This window comes from Triturus cristatus, chromosome 6 (genome assembly GCF_964204655.1).
Source record: "Triturus cristatus chromosome 6, aTriCri1.1, whole genome shotgun sequence".
NCBI classification, from domain to species: domain Eukaryota; kingdom Metazoa; phylum Chordata; class Amphibia; order Caudata; family Salamandridae; genus Triturus; species Triturus cristatus.
Genome location: NC_140589.1, coordinates 869,281,128 through 869,301,088, shown reverse-complemented (window position 1 = coordinate 869,301,088; position 19,961 = coordinate 869,281,128). Strand labels below are relative to the sequence as shown.

Here is a 19,961-nt window from a genome sequence, read left to right as displayed (position 1 = left end):
CTTTTCAAGTTTTGGTTGTGGGGACCAGTCCCAGTAGACATTGTTTTAGTTCTGTCAGAATCGTCCAGCCCAGGGCCCTGTGTAGATGTTGTAATACCTCTTCCCAATAGGGGGTGAGTTGAGGACAACTCCATATGACATGAAAAAAGTCTGAGGGTTTGTGTCTGCAGCGCATGAACCCAGAGTCTCTGTCTGAGTTAATAGCATGAAGGCCTTTGGGGGAGAGGTAGGCAATATGGAAAATGTTATATTGAATATGTTTGAACTGTCAATTTACAGAAACTTCCTGTACCCCTCCATGTATCTTAGCCCATTCCGAAGACGTGATGGGGAATTCGCACTTCTGGAGCCACTTGCCTTCGATCTTTAGGGGGTTTTGTGGCCTGTCTATTCGGGCACGGTATATGTGGGTGATAAGCATCCGGCCTCTCCTCATTGTAAGTAAAGTAACAACTGATTGTGTGGGTTCCTGGGCCTCAGGGAATCCCGGCCATATCCCCCATGCAGGAGCTTCTATTTTGGCATATTGAAGAAACTGGCCACTTTCCACATTAAAAGTTTCAATTGCGTTGTGTAATGTAATGAATCGGCATGTCCATCAACTGCATTATTTGTGCAAAAGGGTGGATCTTCAAGACCTCGAGGTCTGGTGCGTAAGGCGCTCTACGGAGCACTCCGCACTGCCCGTTCACAGAGCATACAGACCAGGTTGATCAAATGTGGTAGATCCCAGGCATTCTGTTACAGCTGAGTAATAGGAATCCTATATCGGCATCACTGAAAGTGCCCGACAGTAGTGATGTCTCCCAGTTTTGTTAATCGTCGAACCAATGGACAACGTGCTGTAATTGGGACGCCAGATAGTACATCTCGAGATCTGGTACCTCCATGCCCCCCTCCACCCACTCTAATTTACATGTGACTAGACCTACCCCACATCGTTTCCCACCAGACAGTAGCTCCAGCAGGAAGCGGTCTAGTTAGCAGAAAACACTTTGGGGTATTTCATACATGGTGCCTTACAAACAGAGAGGTAGTACCACCACTTTAATCAAGGCTATTTTCCCCATTAGGACTCCAGTGTACTTGATATGGGCAGGATGTTATTCAACTCAGTGTGCAGAAGGTCAAATATTGTTGTAAAGTCACTACTAGTAGTAACTTTATAGTTGTATATGATGTTTTTACTGATTCAACCCCCTATTTTAAGGAGTGGGAAGATGCAAGTCTGCACTTTTTAGTACTATTACACTTTTAAATGGTGAGTAGCCAAAAGTAGTAATGCAACTTTAAAGTGAAAGAGTATATTTAAATGTGTAGATTTACTCATGTGAACATTTACCTCTATGAACAGGCCCAATTGTTGGTTCAAAATAATCTATTAAATCCTTCCCCAGTAACAACTTCATATAATGTACTAATACCCAATCCCTTGGATAGGGTAGCCAGTTATTTATCAAGCTATTGAAAAAGTATGGAGTAACAGGGCTACAAACAGTCTGTTGGCTTGGGCTCCGGACCTTCCCTTGCCCTGGATTGGTGCATCCCCATATTCTTGGCAGCAAGGGAGCCTTAAAAAGGGCATTGAAATGAAATTGAGATGAGTCTTTTCCAGAATAGACATACAGGAACTACACTATTCTGCCCACAAGAGTGCCCTTCTGTAAGGAAACCGGCTTTGTGCAGGTTTCCCTCCACTTTTTGCCCCATTTTCGACCATTAGTTGCTGGTTTTTCGACTTTGAAAGTGCACTGAGGCCTGCTGTTCATAACTTAGTGCCATCATACTGGAGGATTTTAGACCACCATAGCAATGGGGTCACTATGTGTCCATGCCACCTGCACCAAACAATCCAATCACTAGACATCAAGATGACAGCCCAGTTATGCACAGACCCAGTCATCATCCCACAGAGACACACTCATGTGCTCATTTCACCAACTGCAGCCCACGAGCACTGTAGAGCACTCACAGCCAGCACCCATTTCTAGGTTAGAGAACTGTCTTCAAGTCACTGGAGGCAGCCACAGAAATCAAGAGCCTTCAGAACAAGGAATCAGCCAATGAGTAGGAAAATGCTGAGGGGATGTCGGTGCCCTACTTACTAAACAGGAACTCCTCCGAGCTGTAGACTCCCAAAAAACTGCCAGGGCACCGAGAGGGGATGGCCTCCCAGGTGAATTCTATATAGCCTTTGCAAGCGCCCTGGCAGATAAGCTGTTGCTGGTCTATGCAGAGGCTCTGGAGAGGCGGAGTACTCCCGGACTCCAAGACGGAAGTCCTCAGTCTTGGTGCCAAAACCAGGTAAAGATCCGACAGAGGCGGCCTCCTCCCACCCACTCTCAATACTGAATGTGGATCAGAAGATACTCATACAAATCTTAGCAACACACCTGCTGATGCACTGAACACATCTGGCCCAGATGGACCAGTCGGGATTCATTCCACGCCAAAACATGCTGTGCAATCAGAGGTATTTAGAGCACGTCATGCACACCCCTTGATTAGAGGACGAGCAGTATGCACTAGCCATCATAGATATAGAACAGGTCTTTTATTCTGTGAATTGAGAGTATGTCTGGATAGTACTGGAGAGAATGGGGCTGGGAAACAACTTCATTCTGGGGATCAAATTGCTCTACACAAGGCTGATGGCGTGTATTCGGACTGGCAAATATGTTTCGACCGCGATTTTTCTCCAGAGGGGTACATTGCAGGGATCACACTGTTTTCCCTGTTGTCTGCCCTGGCGATGGAGCTGTTGTCGTGTCAGCTCCGTTGGGTCCTGCAAGGCTGGGGAATCCCAACGGGCCGGACAGCTGATGTACTCTCTATCTACACGGTCAATGTATTGATATACTTGCGACAGCCAGCCACATCCATCCTGATGAATGCCATGCGGGAATTCCATGAAATATCGGGACTCCATGATAATCACTCAAAATCAGCCTTGTTCCAACTGGGACAGCTAAGGGGGATATTCCCTTCATCTTTCCCGGAGTCGGAGTAACCCTGGAAAGAGGAGGGCATTAAATATCTGGGAATGCACATAGCTCACGGGGTGCATCAGTGCCAGGATCTGAATCTGGGGAGAGTTATTGATAATCTCCAACCCTCCAGAGCCTTCTGGAATTCGCTAAATTTTTCCCTGATGGGGAAAACCGCAAATACCAAATTGGTGGTGTTACCCAGATGCCTGTATGTGCTCCAGGGCACCATATTTGAGATTCCGTGGTGAGCGTTACGAGAACTGGATTGGCTATTGGTGGAACTCGTCTGGGCCGGGAGGAGATGCAGGGTAGGACTGAACACAGTCAAGCTGGAATGGGAAAAGGGGGGGATCGACGTACCCAACCTTGAACTCTGCCATTTAGCAGCGCATCTGCAGCACGTGATCCAATGGCTTGATGAGGGAGGAAATTGAGAGAAGATTCTATTACAGGACCGGAGGCTTCGTATTATGCTTCTCTTTCTATTTATTGCCACTCACAGCAGCCAATGAAAAACTTTGTATTGTGTAAATAAACTAAATTTCCCATGATGCACATGTAACACATCACATCCTGTAAGGCCCCATAAGAGCCGGTATCACCGGAAATAATCCTCTTTCTTTGCTGCTCACGCAGAAAGTTAAGTGTACTCTTGGTCATTATACCATATTTCAACAGCGATGTTATTTGATATATTAATTTGACGCGCGGCGCTATGAAAATGCTTTACCGTGCTCATCGCGCTTTGTGCTGTACATACTCTGCAGGGTGCCTTTCCCTGTGTCGCTTCTGCATTTGCTTTCCCTTATCGGCGCGAGTCTCGGGCTGGGGTTCCTGACGAGCCCACGCCCCGCTGACATCGGGGAAGTTTGCATTTTCTAGACCGGTGCATTCCCGGCTAAAATGTTAAAGCATCTTTGAATTTCCCGCCTGCGGGAACCTGCCTTCGCGATTACGGCCGCTTGGCGGCATGTTTAGAGATCCCGCTTTGGGGATATTCTGGCACCGCGCTGCCTACGACTGCGAGTCATATTTCTTTTAAGACGCCCAGAGGCTCCCCTTGTAGCCGAACGCACGAGGAGCCTTTCACTTTTCATTTACTTTTAGGTTGCTATTGCCCGTTTTTTCATGTTCTTTTGCCGATTTCTCCCTCGATCCCCTCTGAGCAATACCTTTACGCCTGGCTGGCTGCAAAAACGCTCTGGGCCTGAAGGGTGCACACCTCCTTGGAAGAATATTGCTCTTTGGCTCCATAGACGCCCTGAGGGCTGCACCAACTATTCTACAGCTTATGCTGAGGAGCTAGGTGCCTTTTTTTGACTTTTGTGCTGTGGTTTGGCTCCCCCCTTTACTCCTCGGTGTGCCTCATCTCATGAGCAAATATATATATAAATTCTGTCCCACCATGGAGGATTGGGTCACTTATGACGAGGATGACAATTTGTATTAAGAGGAGGTAGCAACCCCTTCCCTTGAAGACAACATTGTTGAGGCCCTGGACGCCTCGGTCCAGGAGTCGGTCAACAAGGCCCTTGAGAAAGCAGTTCCGGGAACTGTGCAGCAGGCGCTAGCTTTAGCATTGAAACCAATAACAAAACAACTTGAAAAGTTTGCGAAACGTCATGGTTTCACTGCTCCGGCAGAACCCCCCACAGGCGTTCTCCATCCTAAACCCTGGCCTCATTCTTCCACATACTCTACACTGCCTCCCCCTGCCACCGACAAATCTAAGGCCCCAGACACTGACACAGACCCGGATACTACGGGAACAGACACCCCGGACGAGTCCCCTCCTAAAAAGAGATCAAAGAAGTCAAAGAACGTGGAAACGCCTCAAGCTATTCCCACTCCCTTCACCTTTAACCCAGCGGATATAGTTCACCCCAGATTGTCCGATTGGTTGCCTGCCCCTGAGGTTGCGGCATATTTACACGAGAATCTGCGCCAAAGTTTTGACAAAGAGGTGCGCAACAGACTCCGCTCGGAATGTCCTAGGCTAGATATTTCCGAGAAGGTAGCAGAAACCCCGGACAAAGACTCCAGTCTTTTAACCTTTTTGGAAAAATTCGCAAAAGACCCCAAGAAAGATATTGATCGTGCCTGGCGGGGGTGTTAAGACAAGCTTTTCGATGTGGTCGGTCCTCTGGCTAAGATCTTGGAAATGGCTTTAGAAGCGCAGGAATCAGGCACTGCGGTGGATCCTCATGTCCTGACAGGATGGACACAGAGAGCCATATGCCTCTTGGCCAACGCTAACTGTGCCATCTCCACTGAACGGCGCAAATCTATACTTATGCGCATGAACTCCAATCTCACAGAATTGGCTGCAGCGGAAACGGGCTCTTTGGCGGACGGGAACCTGTTCGGAGACCGTTTCGTCAAGGACGTGGCCAAATATGTGGGCACCTTCACGACTCTGGATAAAGCTCAGTCGGGCATTAAAAGTCTTTCAGGCTGGTGTTTTCAACAGGGCCGGACGGGGCCGAGGACGCTCGTTTGGCCGCCAGTTCTCAGAGAGGAGACTTCGGTTGAGACAGGGGAGATTGGGACTCCACCCGTGGCTGAACTTTTTACCCCACCAGACAGCGCTTCAACAGAGGATCATACCGTGGAGGCTTCCAAAACCCTGAATCTTCGGGTAAGTGCTCCAGACAAATTCATACTACCTCTGGGGAGGAATACTCAGATTTTCTATCACAATTGGGTTCAACTATCTCAGGATGCATGGATATTGCAGAAAAGAACAAGTTACTTACCTTCGGTAACGCTTTTTCTGGTGGATACAGTATCTGCCTGTGGATTCCTCACCTTGTGAATATCCCCTGCGCCAGCAACATTCGGAAACTTTTGTAGCAGTCCACGCCGATGAGGTCGAAGACGACGTCACAGAGACACGGCTCCGCACGCCACTCCACTGACGTCACCGGCTCCATAAGAAGACCTCGTCGGCGTGATGACGTCAGTTCCGCCCCTTTTTTCCGTGCCTTCGAGGCACACGGACGGACTGACAGCAATATATATATACACAGTATACACAGTACACAGTATGCAGATCAACACACACACAGTGTGGAGAATAAGCAGAAAGGCAAAAGAAATAACACAATGCCCTTGAGAGATATAAATACATTTTGAAACACCAACAACAGAACTATAGGTATAGAAGGATGGACAACGGGGAGGCGGGTGGGTCAGTGAGGAATCCACAGGCAGATACTGTATCCACCAGAAAAAGCGTTACCGAAGGTAAGTAACTTGTTCTTCTGATGGATACATCTGCCAGTGGATTCCTCACCTTGTGAATAGATTCCACAGCAGTCCCCACTCCCAGAGGAGGGTGTCCACCCTTCTATACCAAAAAGTCCTGAAGGACAGAACGAGCAAAGTGTCCGTCCCTCCTCACCTCGGTGTCTAAGCAATAATGTTTTGCGAAGGTGTGGAGGGAGGCCCAAGTTGCCGCCCTACAAATGTCCTCCACAGGAACCCCCCTAGACAAAGCAGAAGTGGAAGACTTTGCTCTAGTGGAATGGGCCCTTAAACCCTCTGGAGGTTCCTTACCAGCCAAAGAGTAGCATATCTTGATGCACAAGACAATCCACCTGGAAAGGGTGCGCTTGTGCACCGCTCGACCTTTCCTGCAGCCAACAAAACCCACGAAGAGCTGGTCATCAACTCTGAAGTCCTTTGTCCTGTCCAGGTAGAAGCTCACCGCCCTCTTAGGGTCCAAGCGGTGAAGTCTCTCCTCCTCCTTGGAAGGGTGAGGGGGGAGGATAGAAGGAAGGAAGGGTAATGGATTGCCCCAGATGGAAGGGAGTTACCACCTTAGGCAAAAACGCAGCCCAGGTCCTGAGTACCATTCTTTCAGCATGAATGGTCAAGAATGGGGGTTTTGAACTTAGAGCTTGAAGCTCACTTACCCTCCTTGCCGAGGTGATTGCAATGAGGAAACCCGTCTTAAAGGACAACAGTCTCAAGGTACAATTGTGTAAGGGTTCGAAGAGAGAACCCATAAGATAAGTTAATACAAGGTTTAAGTCCCATTGAGGCACAATAAAGGAAGTAGGAGGAAACCTGTTTGTGAGACCCTTGAGAAAACGAAGAACAATAGGTGATTTAAATAACGACGGCTGATCCGGCAAACAAAGGAAAGCCGACAAAGCCGATAAATAACCCCTAACAGTAGCCACAGCAAAGCCTTGCTGAGCAAGAGAAAGGGCAAACTGAAGGATGGTAGATAGACGAGCCTTCAAAGGGTCAATGGACTTCTCTCCACACCAAAGTACAAATTTAGACCACCTATAGGAATATATGGATTTGGTGGAATGACGTCTGGCAGACAAAATTACATCTACCACATCCGGTGGGAGAGAAAAAGAACTCAGGCTGCCCCGTTCAATCTCCAGGCATGAAGGTGTAAGCTCTGGAGGTGGGGGTGAAGAACCTGCCCCTCCGACTGCGAGAGGAGGTCTGCCCTCAGAGGGAGACGGAGCGGAAGGCACGAGGAGAGGTGGAGAAGATCTGTGTATCACACCCTTCTTGGCCAATCCGGGGCGATCAATATAACTTGGGCCCGGTCTTGGCGAATCTTCCTCAGAACCCGAGGAATCAAGGGTATGGGAGGAAACGCGTAAAGGAGTCGTGAGCCCCAACTCAACTGAAACGCGTCCCCCTACGCTCCCTGCATCGGATACTGGAGACTGCAGAATGACGGGCAGTGAGCATTCTCGTGAGTGGCGAACAGGTCCACCCGAAGAGTTCCCCACATCCGAAAGACGTGACAAACTACCTCTGGATGAAGCCTCCACTCGTGGTCGGCGGAGAACTGCCGACTGAGACTGTACGCATGTACGTTCAGAACCCCGGCCAGATGATTTGCCATCAGACAAATCTGATGGTCCTGAGCCCAGGACCATAGACGCAGGGCCTCTCTACAGAGACAAAGAGACCCCACTCCTCCCTGTTTGTTTATATACCACATCGCGGAAGTGTTGTCCGTCAGGACGCGAACAGACTGACCGCGAAGGGAAGGGAGGAAGGCCTTGAGCGCCAAACGTATCGCCCGTAACTCCAGAAGGTTGATGTGAAGCAACCTTTCCTCTGGAGACCAAAGACCCTTGATCTCCAGATCCCCCAGATGAGCACCCCACCCTAAGGTGGACGCATCCGTTATCACCGTGGCCACCGATGGATGTAGATGGAAGGGCTTTCCTTGGAACAGATTGCCCTCCACGCTCCACCAAGATAGATCCGCTGCAGCTTCTCTGGAGATCCTCACAGACTCCCTGAGATCTCCTTTGTGCCGATACCACTGCTTGCGGAGGCACCACTGGAGCGCCCTCATGTGCCAGCGTGCATGGTTGACCAACAGGATGCAGGAAGCAAACAGACCGAGCAGGCGAAGGACCTTCAGGACTGGAACGACCGCTCCATTGCAAAATAAAGGAATCATTTCCTGTATGTCGAGAATCCTTTGAGGAGGAGGGAATGCTCGACACACAGTAGTGTCCAGTACCGCACCTATGAACAGGTTGCGCTGAGAGGGCACCAGGTGAGATTTGGGCACGTTTATTGAGAAACCCAATTTGAACAACAGCTGAGTTGTATCCTGCAGATGATGAAGCACCTTCTCCGGCGACTCCGCTTTGATCAGCCAGTCGTCCAGATAGGGGAAAACGGTAATCCACGACCTCCTGAGATGGGCTGCCACCACTGCCATCACCTTTGTGAAGACTCGGGGTGCAGTAGAAAGACCAAACGGAAGGACCGCAAACTGATAATGTTGCGATCCTACCGTAAACCGGAGATACTTCCTGTGCGACTTCAGGATGGGGATGTGGAATTACGCATCCTGCAATTCGATGGACACCATCCAGTCCTCCTGATTCACCGCTTGAAGAACCTGCGCAAGGGTGAGCATCTTGAACTTCTCTTGCTTCAGATAAAAATTCAAGATCCTGAGGTCCAATATCGGACGCAATCTGCCGTCCTTTTTCGGAATCAGGAAATACCGGGAGCAGCATCCCTGACCCCTCTCCTGCTCTGGAACCACCTCTATCGCACCCTTCTGAAACAACTTCAGGACTTCCTCCTGCAGGAGAAGACGGTGGTCCTCCGAGCAAGCACCTTGACAAGGAGGGTAATTTGGAGGGAATTCCCGAAAAGGAAGGGCGTACCCATTCTCTACAAGATCCAGAACCCAGAGATCTGTAGTTACAGATTCCCAATCTTGTAGAAAATGGGTAAGCCGGCCCCCCACAGGACCAGCATGATCCGGAATGTCGGATCTAGGGCTGTTTTGCGGTGGTGGGAGGAGCTGAAGAGGAAGAGGAAGAGGAGGAGAGTTGACGGCCACGTGAGCGACCCCTCATTCTTCCTCTGTAACCCTTAGACAAAGAGCCTTGCTGTTGTTGCTGCTGCTGTTGCTGGGTCTGTCTGCAAGAGCAAAAAGTCGCCCTTCCGAAACCTCTAAACTTCTTGAAAGATCCCCTTGGCTGGGATTGAAGACCCAACGACCTTGCCGTAGCCTTGCTCTCCTTGAAGCGTTCGAGAGCGGCATCCGCCTTCTTGACGAACAACCCAGACCCATCAAATGGTAGGTCCAACAAAGCCGACTGCACATCTTGGGAAAATTCAGAGGACTTTAGCCATGCACCCCTCCTGATGGCAACAGAAGACCCCATAACTCTGGCAACTGAGTCTGCTGTGTCCAGTCCACTTTGAATTACTTGTCGTGCAGCCGCCTGAGCATCAGTCAAAACTTCATTGAAGCCGGCCCTATCCTCCTCCGACAACTTTGGTGCCAATTTTTTTCGCTGAGTCCATAAGCGCATGGATATAGTGCCCCAACAGACAAGTCGCGTTTGTTGACTTTAGGGCCATGCTGGCTGAAGAAAAGACCTTTTTGGCCGACTGGTCCATCTTTTTGGCCTCTCTGTCCCCTGGAACCTGAGGGAAGGCACCCTTGGATCTTCCCGAATAAGCAGCCTGAACCACCAGGCTCTCAGGCGATGGGTGCGATGTTAAAAACTCAGGATCCCCTGGAGCCGCCCTATACCTCCTTGCGACTGTCCTAGAGACCGCGGGAGCTGAAAAAGGTTTACGCCATACCTCTAATACGGGGTCGATAATGGCCTCATTAAAGGGCAACAAAGGCTCCGAGACTGCAGTAGGCGAATGCAGCACCTCAGTAAGAATATTAGACCTGAACTCCGTGGTTGGTAACTGGAGGTCTAACAACTCAGCAGCCTTCCTGATGACCACATTATACGGCGCTGCATCCTTTGAGGGCTCATCTGATGGTGGAGTGATTTCCCACTCAGGAGACAAATCCAGCCCACTTGCCTCCTTTAGCTCCTCAAACACTTCATCAGAGTCAACCAACTCTCCCTCTTCAGCTTCAGCTTCCTGCAAAAGATACCTCCTTTCATCCACCACTCTCTGCGCCTCCCTTCTGGATCGAATCCGCACCAGCGGCGTCGGCGGCGCCGTGTTCGAATCCGACGGCGCCGGCCGCGGCGTCGAACGTGGATCCGCTGAAGCAGCCGGCGTCGAACGAGGTCGAGCTGGCGCCAGTGGAGAGGGAAGAGGCGTCGACGTCCTCGGCGCCGGTAGATGCCAAGATGGCGCCGCTTTAAAGAACGGCATGAATGGAGCTTGAGGATAGACCTGCGGCACTCCCAAGTTAAAAGCCATCGGACCAATCGGACCCGCAGGTGCACCAGTGGTATACATGGCCCTCAAAAACACCCCATACATCGCATTTAGATAATGCGAGGGGTCCTGACCCGGTCCAGGGAATGCAGGGTACTGGTCAGGCATCACCGGACTCGGGCCTGCTGGCGCCGACGGTGGAATTAGCGGCGTCACAGGCTCACTCGGGACTGGAAGATCCTCAACCGGGGCCGGAGACGGAGATGAATCCGGAGCCGGAGATGGAGCCGGCGTCGGGGATATCACCGGAACCGGAGATGAAGCCGGAGCCAGCAAAGCCACTGGAGAAGAAGGAACTGGAGGGGAGGTCGGGACTGGAGAAGGAGACACGGATTCCCTCCGACGCCGAGCCGGCGACTTCGACTTTGGAGCCGAACTCTTATCGGAGTGATGACGAGAAGAATGCCTCCTCTTCTTCTTATGCTTCTTGCCTCTCGAAGCATGCCCCGAAGTCGATTTAGACACCGACCTCGACCTCGACCTCGATCTGAACTTCCTCCTACCTCTCTTCTCTTTCTTCATCCTGGCGATGAAAAGCTTCGCCTCCCTTTCTTTTAGAGCTTTGGAGCTCATCTTGCAGCAGCAAGAACAAACATCCACATCGTGGTCGGATGAGAGACACCAAACACAGTCTTCATGTGGGTCTGTAATCGACATGTGCTTGCCACATTCCCGACAGGGCTTAAAACCCGACTTCCTTGTCGACATCTTCTCGAAGAGAAACAGAAGAAAACCAGAAGAATACACAAAGTATTAGAAAAGCTACTATCAACGATTCCCGAAATCCGTTGGCGTCGACGGCGCGGAAAAAAGGGAACTGACGTCATCACGCCGACGAGGTCTTCTTATGGAGCGGAGTCGCGTGCGGAGCCGTGTCTCTGTGACGTCGTCTTCGACCTCATCGGCGTGGACTGCTACAAAAGTTTCCGAATGTTGCTGGCGCAGGGGATATTCACAAGGTGAGGAATCCACTGGCAGATGTATCCATCAGAATTCAGGGTTTTCATCTCAATTTCTTTTAGATCCCTTATCAGGACAGGCAACCCAGACAGCTTTCTTTTTCCCAACTAGAGTGCGATTTTATAGATTCCGAACTTGAAAAATTGCTGCAGAAACACGCGATAGCGTATTGCGACGAGGGCCCTCGCGGTTTCTGCAGCAATATTTTTCTGGTGCAGAAGAAAGGCGGAGGTTACAGGTTGGTACTCAATTTAAAGGGTTTCAATCATTACATGACCTACAAACACTTCAAGATGGAGGGCATCCATCTTTTGGCGGATCTCCTGAAACAAGAGGACTGGCTGGTCCGTCTGGACCTGAAAGACGCCTATCTGTCTATTCCCATCTTTCCTCCCCATCGCCAATTCCTGCAATTTCAATGGTGGAACCGATGGTACGAATATTTGGTCTTTGCTTTCAGACTTCCCTCGGCACCGTGGTGCTTCACCAAGGTACTGAAGCCAGTGATAGTGTATCTCAGGGAACAGGGAGTTCGCATGATAGTTTACCTGAACGACATTCTTATCATGGCGCAATCTCCCATTCTGGCAGTTCAGCATTTACGCATGACCATTGCTACCTTACAAAACCTGGGGTTCGTGATCAACGAGTCCAAGTCAGTTCTGTGTCCTACCCAGACGATAGATTTCCTGGGCTTCGTCATAAATTCTCAAACGGCTCAGTTGAGTCTTCCACACTCCAAACTTCGGGATATCAAAAAAGAGCTGTGCTCCCTGTTATCCAAACAGATGGTCTCACTCAGAGTGATTGCCAGGATAGTGGGCCTTCTGGCATCCTCCATTCAAGCGATTTTTCCAGGGCCCCTCCATTATCGTGCCCTTCAGAGGCTAAAGATTCAGCACTTGCAGAAAGGCCTCTCTTACACAGACCTAGTACCTCTTTCCCAAGAGGTACGGGAGGAGATCCAGTGGTGGCTTGCCCACGTAGAGGCATGGAACGGCAGGGCCATTTTCGGCTCTCTGCCAGAAGTCGTCTTAGAGTCCGACGCCAGCTGTTGGGGCTGGGGAGCTCGCTGCGGAAATGTTTCCACAGGAGGGCCTGGGTCCCTACGCGAACTAGACCTCCATATCTATTGCCTAGATTCTTGCAGGGTCGTTCGCGATCAGGACTCTGTCACCCAAACAAGTCTCGTGTTGCATCCTTTTGCGGATGGACAACATCTCAGCTTATCAATACATCAACAAGCTGGGAGGCACGAAGTCCTCCATGCTAGTAGAAACAGCGAAGGACTTTTGGCATTATTGCCTGAGTCACCAGATCTCGGTCATAGCCGAGTACATCCCAGGCCAGTCAAATGTAGTGGCAGACTGGAATTCCCAACATCTCAAGGATTACAGCGATTGGCAACTCCAACCCCAGATAGTGCAGTGGCTGCAGGCGATCTGGGGACATTGCGAGATCGACTTGTTTGCCTCCAGACTGAATCGTCAAATGACCACGTTTTTCAGCAGAAGGCCGGATCCGTTGGCTCTGGCGACGGATGCTTTTTCACAGGATTGGACCCTAAAACTGAACTATGCTTTTCCCCCCTTCATTCTGATTCCCCGAGTGTTCACACAGATAATGCGCCAAAAGGCGGAGGTGATCCTAGTGACTCCCCTGTGGAAGTGGCAGCCTTGGTTCCCAATACTATTGGAGGCGAGCTGCGACTTCCCCAGGATGATTCCGTGGTCCTCAACGATGCTCCAGGGCCCTCATGGAGAGATGCACCCGATGGTACTATCGGGGCAGTTGTCCCTGATGGCCTGGAGACTTTACGGCAATGTTGGCAAATGCCAGGATTTTCAGAACAATCTTCAGATTTTATCAACCAAGCTTGGGCCCCCTCAACCAAGAAAAGGTATTCTTCAGCCTGGAAGTTTTGGGTTTGTTGGTGCATGGAACAACATGTGGATCCCGTGGGGGCAGACTTACCCTATGTTGTACATTTTTTGTCCAAAAAGGCTTCTGAGGGTTTGGCATATAGTTCCATCAACAATTTCCGTTCACCCATTTCGGCGGGTCATTCTCAGCTTGAGGGCAAACCAATAGGGATGCATCCAATAATTTGCAAACTCTTGAAAGGTATTAGAGTAGCTAATCCGCCCAAGTTGAAGTATTCTTCCTTGTGGGATGTCTCGCTAGTTCTTTCCTTGTTCAATCAATGGCCAAGCAAAGATATGTTGACAAGGAAACAACTCTCATCCAAATTGGCCATGCTGTTATGTCTGTCGGCATGTAGACGTTCGTCGGATGTTAAAGCTCTAGATATTACAGGTAGAGTATTTACTCCTGAAGGAGTTTCTTTTAACATAACTTCCAGGACTAAAACTATGTCACGTAATGTGGAACATCATGCTTTTCCTGGTAATACCAAGCTCTGTGTAGTTCAATGTCTCAAGGCTTACGAAGAATGTACCAGGGCCATTCGACCTGACGGTGTGGTGCAATTATTAATCGCTTTGCAAAGACCTTATAGACCTGTTACTGTGGCTACCATAGCCAGAAGGTTAAAATCTGTAATGCAAGAGACAGGTATTGATACCCAGGTGTTTGGAGCACATTCTGTTCAGGGCGCCATGGCCTCTAAGACGTTCATGTTGGGTTCTACTATTCAGGATATCATGCATTCTGCCGATTAGACTTCTGAGTCTACCTTTAAACAGTTTTATTATAAACCGGTGGGTGATATATCCTCTGTAGTTTTTGATCAGCGTTAAACTAGCATAATACGAAGCCTCCGGTCCTGTAATAGTATAAAAAATTAGCTAGCATTCGCGCCAAGAATTTTCAATTCTATTAAGGTCACGGAGGCGAGGATTATCCGACCCGGTTACATTACAGTATTGTAATAGTTACCCACCCGTTTGTATTTATATTCTGGTTACGCAGAAGTTACGGGCTGTTCTGTCTCTCATTCTTCCAGGTTCTGAGAAGAAGATGGATTAAGTGTAATTCTGGTTAAGAAGACGTACTTCCCAGCTGGACTGGTTCTTCCACGTTGGAGGATATTATTTGGACTTCAGTTATGTTTGTTGGACTTTTACTGTTCGAAGCAAAGAAAGAGGATGATTTCCGGTGATGGTGGCTCTTATGGGGCCTTACAGGATGTGATGTGTTACATGTGCATCATGGGAAATGTAGTTTATTTACATAATACAAAGTTTTTCATTGGCTGCTGTGAGTGGCAATAAATAGAAAGAGAAGCATAATCCTCGCCTCCGTGTCCTTCATAGAATTGAAAATTCTTGGCGCGAATGCTAGCTAATTTTTTATTCTCCTAGACGGCACATGTGCCGAGAACAATTTCGGGGCCCTGCCCGAATGGTGTGCCAACATTGGGAGAGGGCAGTTCAGAGAGAGATGCAAAGAACGACATATGCACTAGATTTAGATATCCGGATAATTCGGCAACTTGCGCAAATAGCTCAGACAATGGCCGCTGGCGAGACGGCGGGTGCACAATGCTGCCTGACCAATATTCTGCAGCCAGATTTATCACTATGCAAGATGCATTTGAGGTGTTCGGGTTGGGCAGTTTCCGCACTACACAAAAATAACAGCTACAGCCAGGGAAATCTGGCACTCGTTACCCGAGGCCCCTGAACCCACACAAACAATGGTCACCATTCTCTCATTGGCGGGGGGTCGGAAGTTTATAACACAATTGTATAGGGCCCTCAGAGGGCATAAATGAGTGGCGCCACTGACGTGTTAGTAATGACCCTAATACATCTAGAGAATGGCATAAAATACATGGGGGAGTCCGTGATGTGTTGATAAATGCACAATTCAAGCTGATGCAGTATAATGCCATACACTTGGCTTCCCTCTCTCCAGACTACTAGATAAGTTATACCCAGCTAGGGACCCGGGATGTGTGCAATGCGAGAGTGAGACTGCTGATTTCATGTGGTGTGGAACTGCCCAGTTATTACAAGATATTAGGAAAAGGTGTTGAATCAGATTAAAGGGGCAGCGGGTTGGGCCATCCCACTCCAGATGAAGCAATGTCTGCACTCCCTTGTAAGAGCAAGAAGAAACTCAGTAGGAAGTTTGTGCTGCTCGGCTTAATACTAGCTAAAAGTCCACGACCCTCTCTAGTGCAGGAATGCCAAAGGAATTTACTAGAGTGGGCGGGAGTGGAGGAAGTGCATATGAGGACGATACAACAGGCTCAGAAGCTAGCAGAGGACCTGATCTCTTAGGAAGCCATGATACAGGCCTTAAAGTACCCTCCCGAAGACAGACCCCATGAAGGGCCCATTGGACAAAAGAGTCCGGGAGTGGCAAATGGAGAGCGATGAGCTCCTGCATCAGGAGGACCGGTGGCACCTATGGGTGAGGGAATGCCTGAATGTGTCCACATGGGGAAGATATGATGGTCAATTATAGTAGCCCTCTGGCTAAAGTGACCAGACGCACAGACGGGAGCCCAGGGGGTAGGGAGGGTTTAGGCTACAGTTTAAGACATCGTTATTATAATGGTAGCTTGGACTGCACTAAGCGGATGCTGTGCTGTATATGTTGATGTTTTATTTTACAGTGCATATGCTGTCACCATAAACGAAATTTTACAACAGTATTAGGTACTGTGTACTCCAGTAAGCTGTATATGGTGTGGGATTTGAAGAAATGTCAATAATTTGATACAACCCAATGCAAATCGCGATTGTAAATCCCAACACAACACTTTCGTCAGGAACAGCAAAGTGTTTGTAAATCGGGGCCACGGTCTTTTTCTAATTGTGGTAACACTTGTATGACTCAAGCAATGAATTTATACCAACTTCATAACAAGAACACTGTATGTCAAGCAAGGTCGCTATTGTTTTATATATTAACATTGTTTATTTATTTTAATGATATCTTTGTCTAGGTACATCAGTGTAAGGCAAGTTTAAGGCTTTTGGATGTGTTTTTTAATTTTTGTATACTCTTTCAGGCACAACTTCCAAATGAATAAATCTCTTTTAAAAAAAAACTTCTAATGTATGTTTTTGAAATATACCTTCTTTCGAGCAACACTTTCGTCATCGTTGGGAGAAATTTTTCAAAACGGATGAAACCAGTAGGTTCTTCTTCTTCAACCTGAGAAAGAAAAAGCTCTTTAATGAGGACCAATAAAACATATAATTCCAATCAGCTGGCATCCTGAAAATCTTGGTCAAGGGCCCATGGCATCTGTAGACATTGCGCTTAAAAAATACACCATGGCATTACGCCATTTAAAATTCTGATATACCAGAAAGGCGTGGCATTGACCGCAACAGGAAGTGAAGCAGCAAAAGAGGAGAACAGAATCTATGTGAAATCGATGCCTATGACAGATTTCAAGCATGAGCTATAAGAAAGATAATGTAAATGCAGTTCTTTAAAAAGCCATCATATTCTTCACTATCTTTGACTTAAATGTATCTGGTTTCAAATTTGGAAAATTTCAGCACTTGAGCATTAGTTTTCTTGAGTATTTTTTGTTTTGTTTCGACAGAGTGTAAACATATTTAAAAAATAAGCAATAAAAATAAATATCATATAAGAAAGAATCTGAAAAGGTGAAGCGAAAAAATACACATTTCTCAAATTGACATAACATTTGTGAATAAATAGACCGTCTCTTGCACCTGTACGACCGAGGTTTCTGTGAAAACATTACATAGCACTGGTCATCGTTCAGGATGTAACAGTTCCCTAGATTAACTATTGTTTTCCTTAGCATTATTGAAAATTTCACAAAATGTAAAGCAGCTATGAAGCCCTCATTCTCTCATAAATTAATTAAGAAACATCTTGGTGGAGTGTTTTCTCAAAAATGAGTCTCCAATATACCTTTAATGTATCAAAGGAAACCAGAAGATGGGAAAGTGTTGTTAGTAGTTCACATGTGTAGCAAACTTTCTTGTTCTAAGGTATTTTTGTATTGCCTTCATTTTCTCTTCTATTTATAACAGTTGATCAATTATGTAAGTGTTGTGGACTGCCTTTTATCTCTATATCATTAAAACCTTTAAAACATTATGGGAGTGCAATGTTTGTGTTCATGTGAGAGTGGTCTGTTGCTGACTTTCCATGAAATAGCTGGATGTTTCCCATTGCTGTGGGCCCTATAAAAATCCTTCTCAGCAAATTTGAATGCAGTGATCTTAACAGTAATTCTATATTTCTAAAAATGTGCCTGTTATCAAGAATTCGTGCACATCTTTTATCACTTCTTTAAAAACTAACTATTTTGGCAATTTCAACAATAGTACAATGTTAGAAAAACACTCCCACACCGGAAGGGTGGTGGTGTTCTCCCAGACATACACTGTGGTAGCTTGGCTCGAGTGGTCAGGGATCGGCACCGTGCTAAACATACGTCATACCCACACAATAACCATGCGTGCATCCGTTCCAAAAACGACACTACACCTTAAAAATTATACTGAAAATATATCTCTTTATCTTCTTTTCTCTTAGTTGCTGATTCAATAAATAATAATACAATCACAGTACACAAGGCTTTTCCTGTGGAAGGGTAAGTCAAATAAATATTACTTCAACGATTCAATAAATAAGGTAGATCATAAATAATCAAGGCATAAATATAAGTGCATTACATAAAAGGCAATTAAATATTATGAGGCAATAAATAATGCGAGACAATAAATACTGTGCGACAATAAATACTGTGAAACAATAAATACTGTGAGGCAATAAATAGGATGAATACAATAAATACAGTGCTCTCAATAAATAATAAAAGCCAACAGTGACACTTGAAAATCAGTTCACATTCCTGAGGTACTATGGGATGATTTGACCCAATCCCCGCTTGTAGAGATTTGGATGGCCTGAGGGGTATACTCCCTGGCTTGGACAAGGCTGAGGCCTAAACTGAGGTAGATCAAGGGGGAATCTAGAGATCTGGCTCTCCCACACTACACAACCCCTCTGTATTAGTCTCAGCTCACCCCTGGCACAATCAAGCTGGTTCCAGCACCTCTCTAGCCCCTAGGATGGTCTCTTAGGGCTCCACAGGGCCTTAGGCGCCCTCTATTCCACTTACTGCCCTTTTTATGAAGCTCCGATGCCGCTGGAGTCGTGTCGACGCCGTGAGGCGGCTCCGGTTCGATGTCGGCGGCCTCGGCGCAATGACAGTTCTTGACGACGCCGGTAGGCGGTTCCGGTTCGATGTCGGCGGCCTCGGCTCAATGTCGACTTCCGGCTCGATGACGTCGGGCAGTCTTGGCTTGATGTCGACTTCGGGCGGCTCCGGTTCGATGTCGGCGGCCTCGGCTCGATGTCGACCTCCGGTTCGATGACGTCGGGCAATCTTGGCTCGATGTCGACTTCGGGCGGCTCCGGAGTGCGATCTCCACTCCCGACCTCCGGTGCTCCTTTCCTCGGGTTCCGGCGACTCCGGAGTGCGACCTCCACTCCCGACCTCCGGCACGCTTCACCTCGGTCTCCGGTGACTCCGGAGGGCGGACTTCACTCCCCCGTCGACGCCGCACACTCGACCTCGGGTGACTTCCTCCTCGACCTCTGGTACTCTCCACGACCTCCGTCGGCGCCCTCTCTCGACCTCTGGCGGCTACGGGTACGACGTCTGCTTTCCAGTCAGCGCCGCTTCTCCACCTCGGGCTCCAGGTCTCCAGGCTTCTCGACATCGGACTTCAAGAAGTTACCAGTAACCAGGTCAGGAACTTGCTGTTCTTTACTTTTAAGGCCTGTTCCTGCTGTCCAGGTCCTTAAGATGGTTTCTCTTGCTTTCTCCCACACAGGGCTCCAGGCTGGGCTCAGTCAGTAGGGACTAGTATCAAGGGTGGGTTTATGGACCCCACTCCAGGCACAAGTTTCCACCCCTGCTGCCTCACTCCTTCCTCCTTCAGGTTTCTGCTGCTCTCCCTTCACCAGTCAGGTGCCAACTGCCAACTCCAACTGTCAACTCTGACTTAGCTTCCCAACATTCTAAACCGCCTCCAACTGTCACAGGGTTCCAGAATGTTGCAGAAGGTTCTAGTAGGTTCCAGTGATGTCACAGGTGACAATGGGTGGCCACCATTTTGTGCTCCAGGCCCTCAGACAGAAGTTCCAGGGGTAGATAAAATGGCTCCCTGAATCTGCATCAATACTAAAAAGTCTGGTGGTTCCCAAAAAGGAAAACTTCTAACAGGGTTTGAGGCAAAAGTGGGACAAAATAAATAATGATGAGGAGGGACCACCCAAAGGGCTGACAGGTCTAACACGCGTCCCCCCCAGCTGAAAGTGGGGAGAGCT

At 48.3% G+C, this 19,961-nt stretch overlaps 1 protein-coding gene across 2 annotated transcripts in view; it reads right to left on the bottom strand.

The window, feature by feature from the left end:
- Nucleotides 1–19,961, bottom strand: part of DRC8 (dynein regulatory complex subunit 8) — a 349,436-nt gene that overhangs the window by 27,144 nt on the left and 302,331 nt on the right. For both annotated transcript variants that reach the window (XM_085611461.1, XM_085611460.1), the window contains exon 4: nt 16,711–16,790. In XM_085611461.1, coding sequence (XP_085467587.1) covers nt 16,711–16,790 — 80 coding nt within the window. The remainder of the gene's footprint in view (nt 1–16,710; nt 16,791–19,961) is intronic.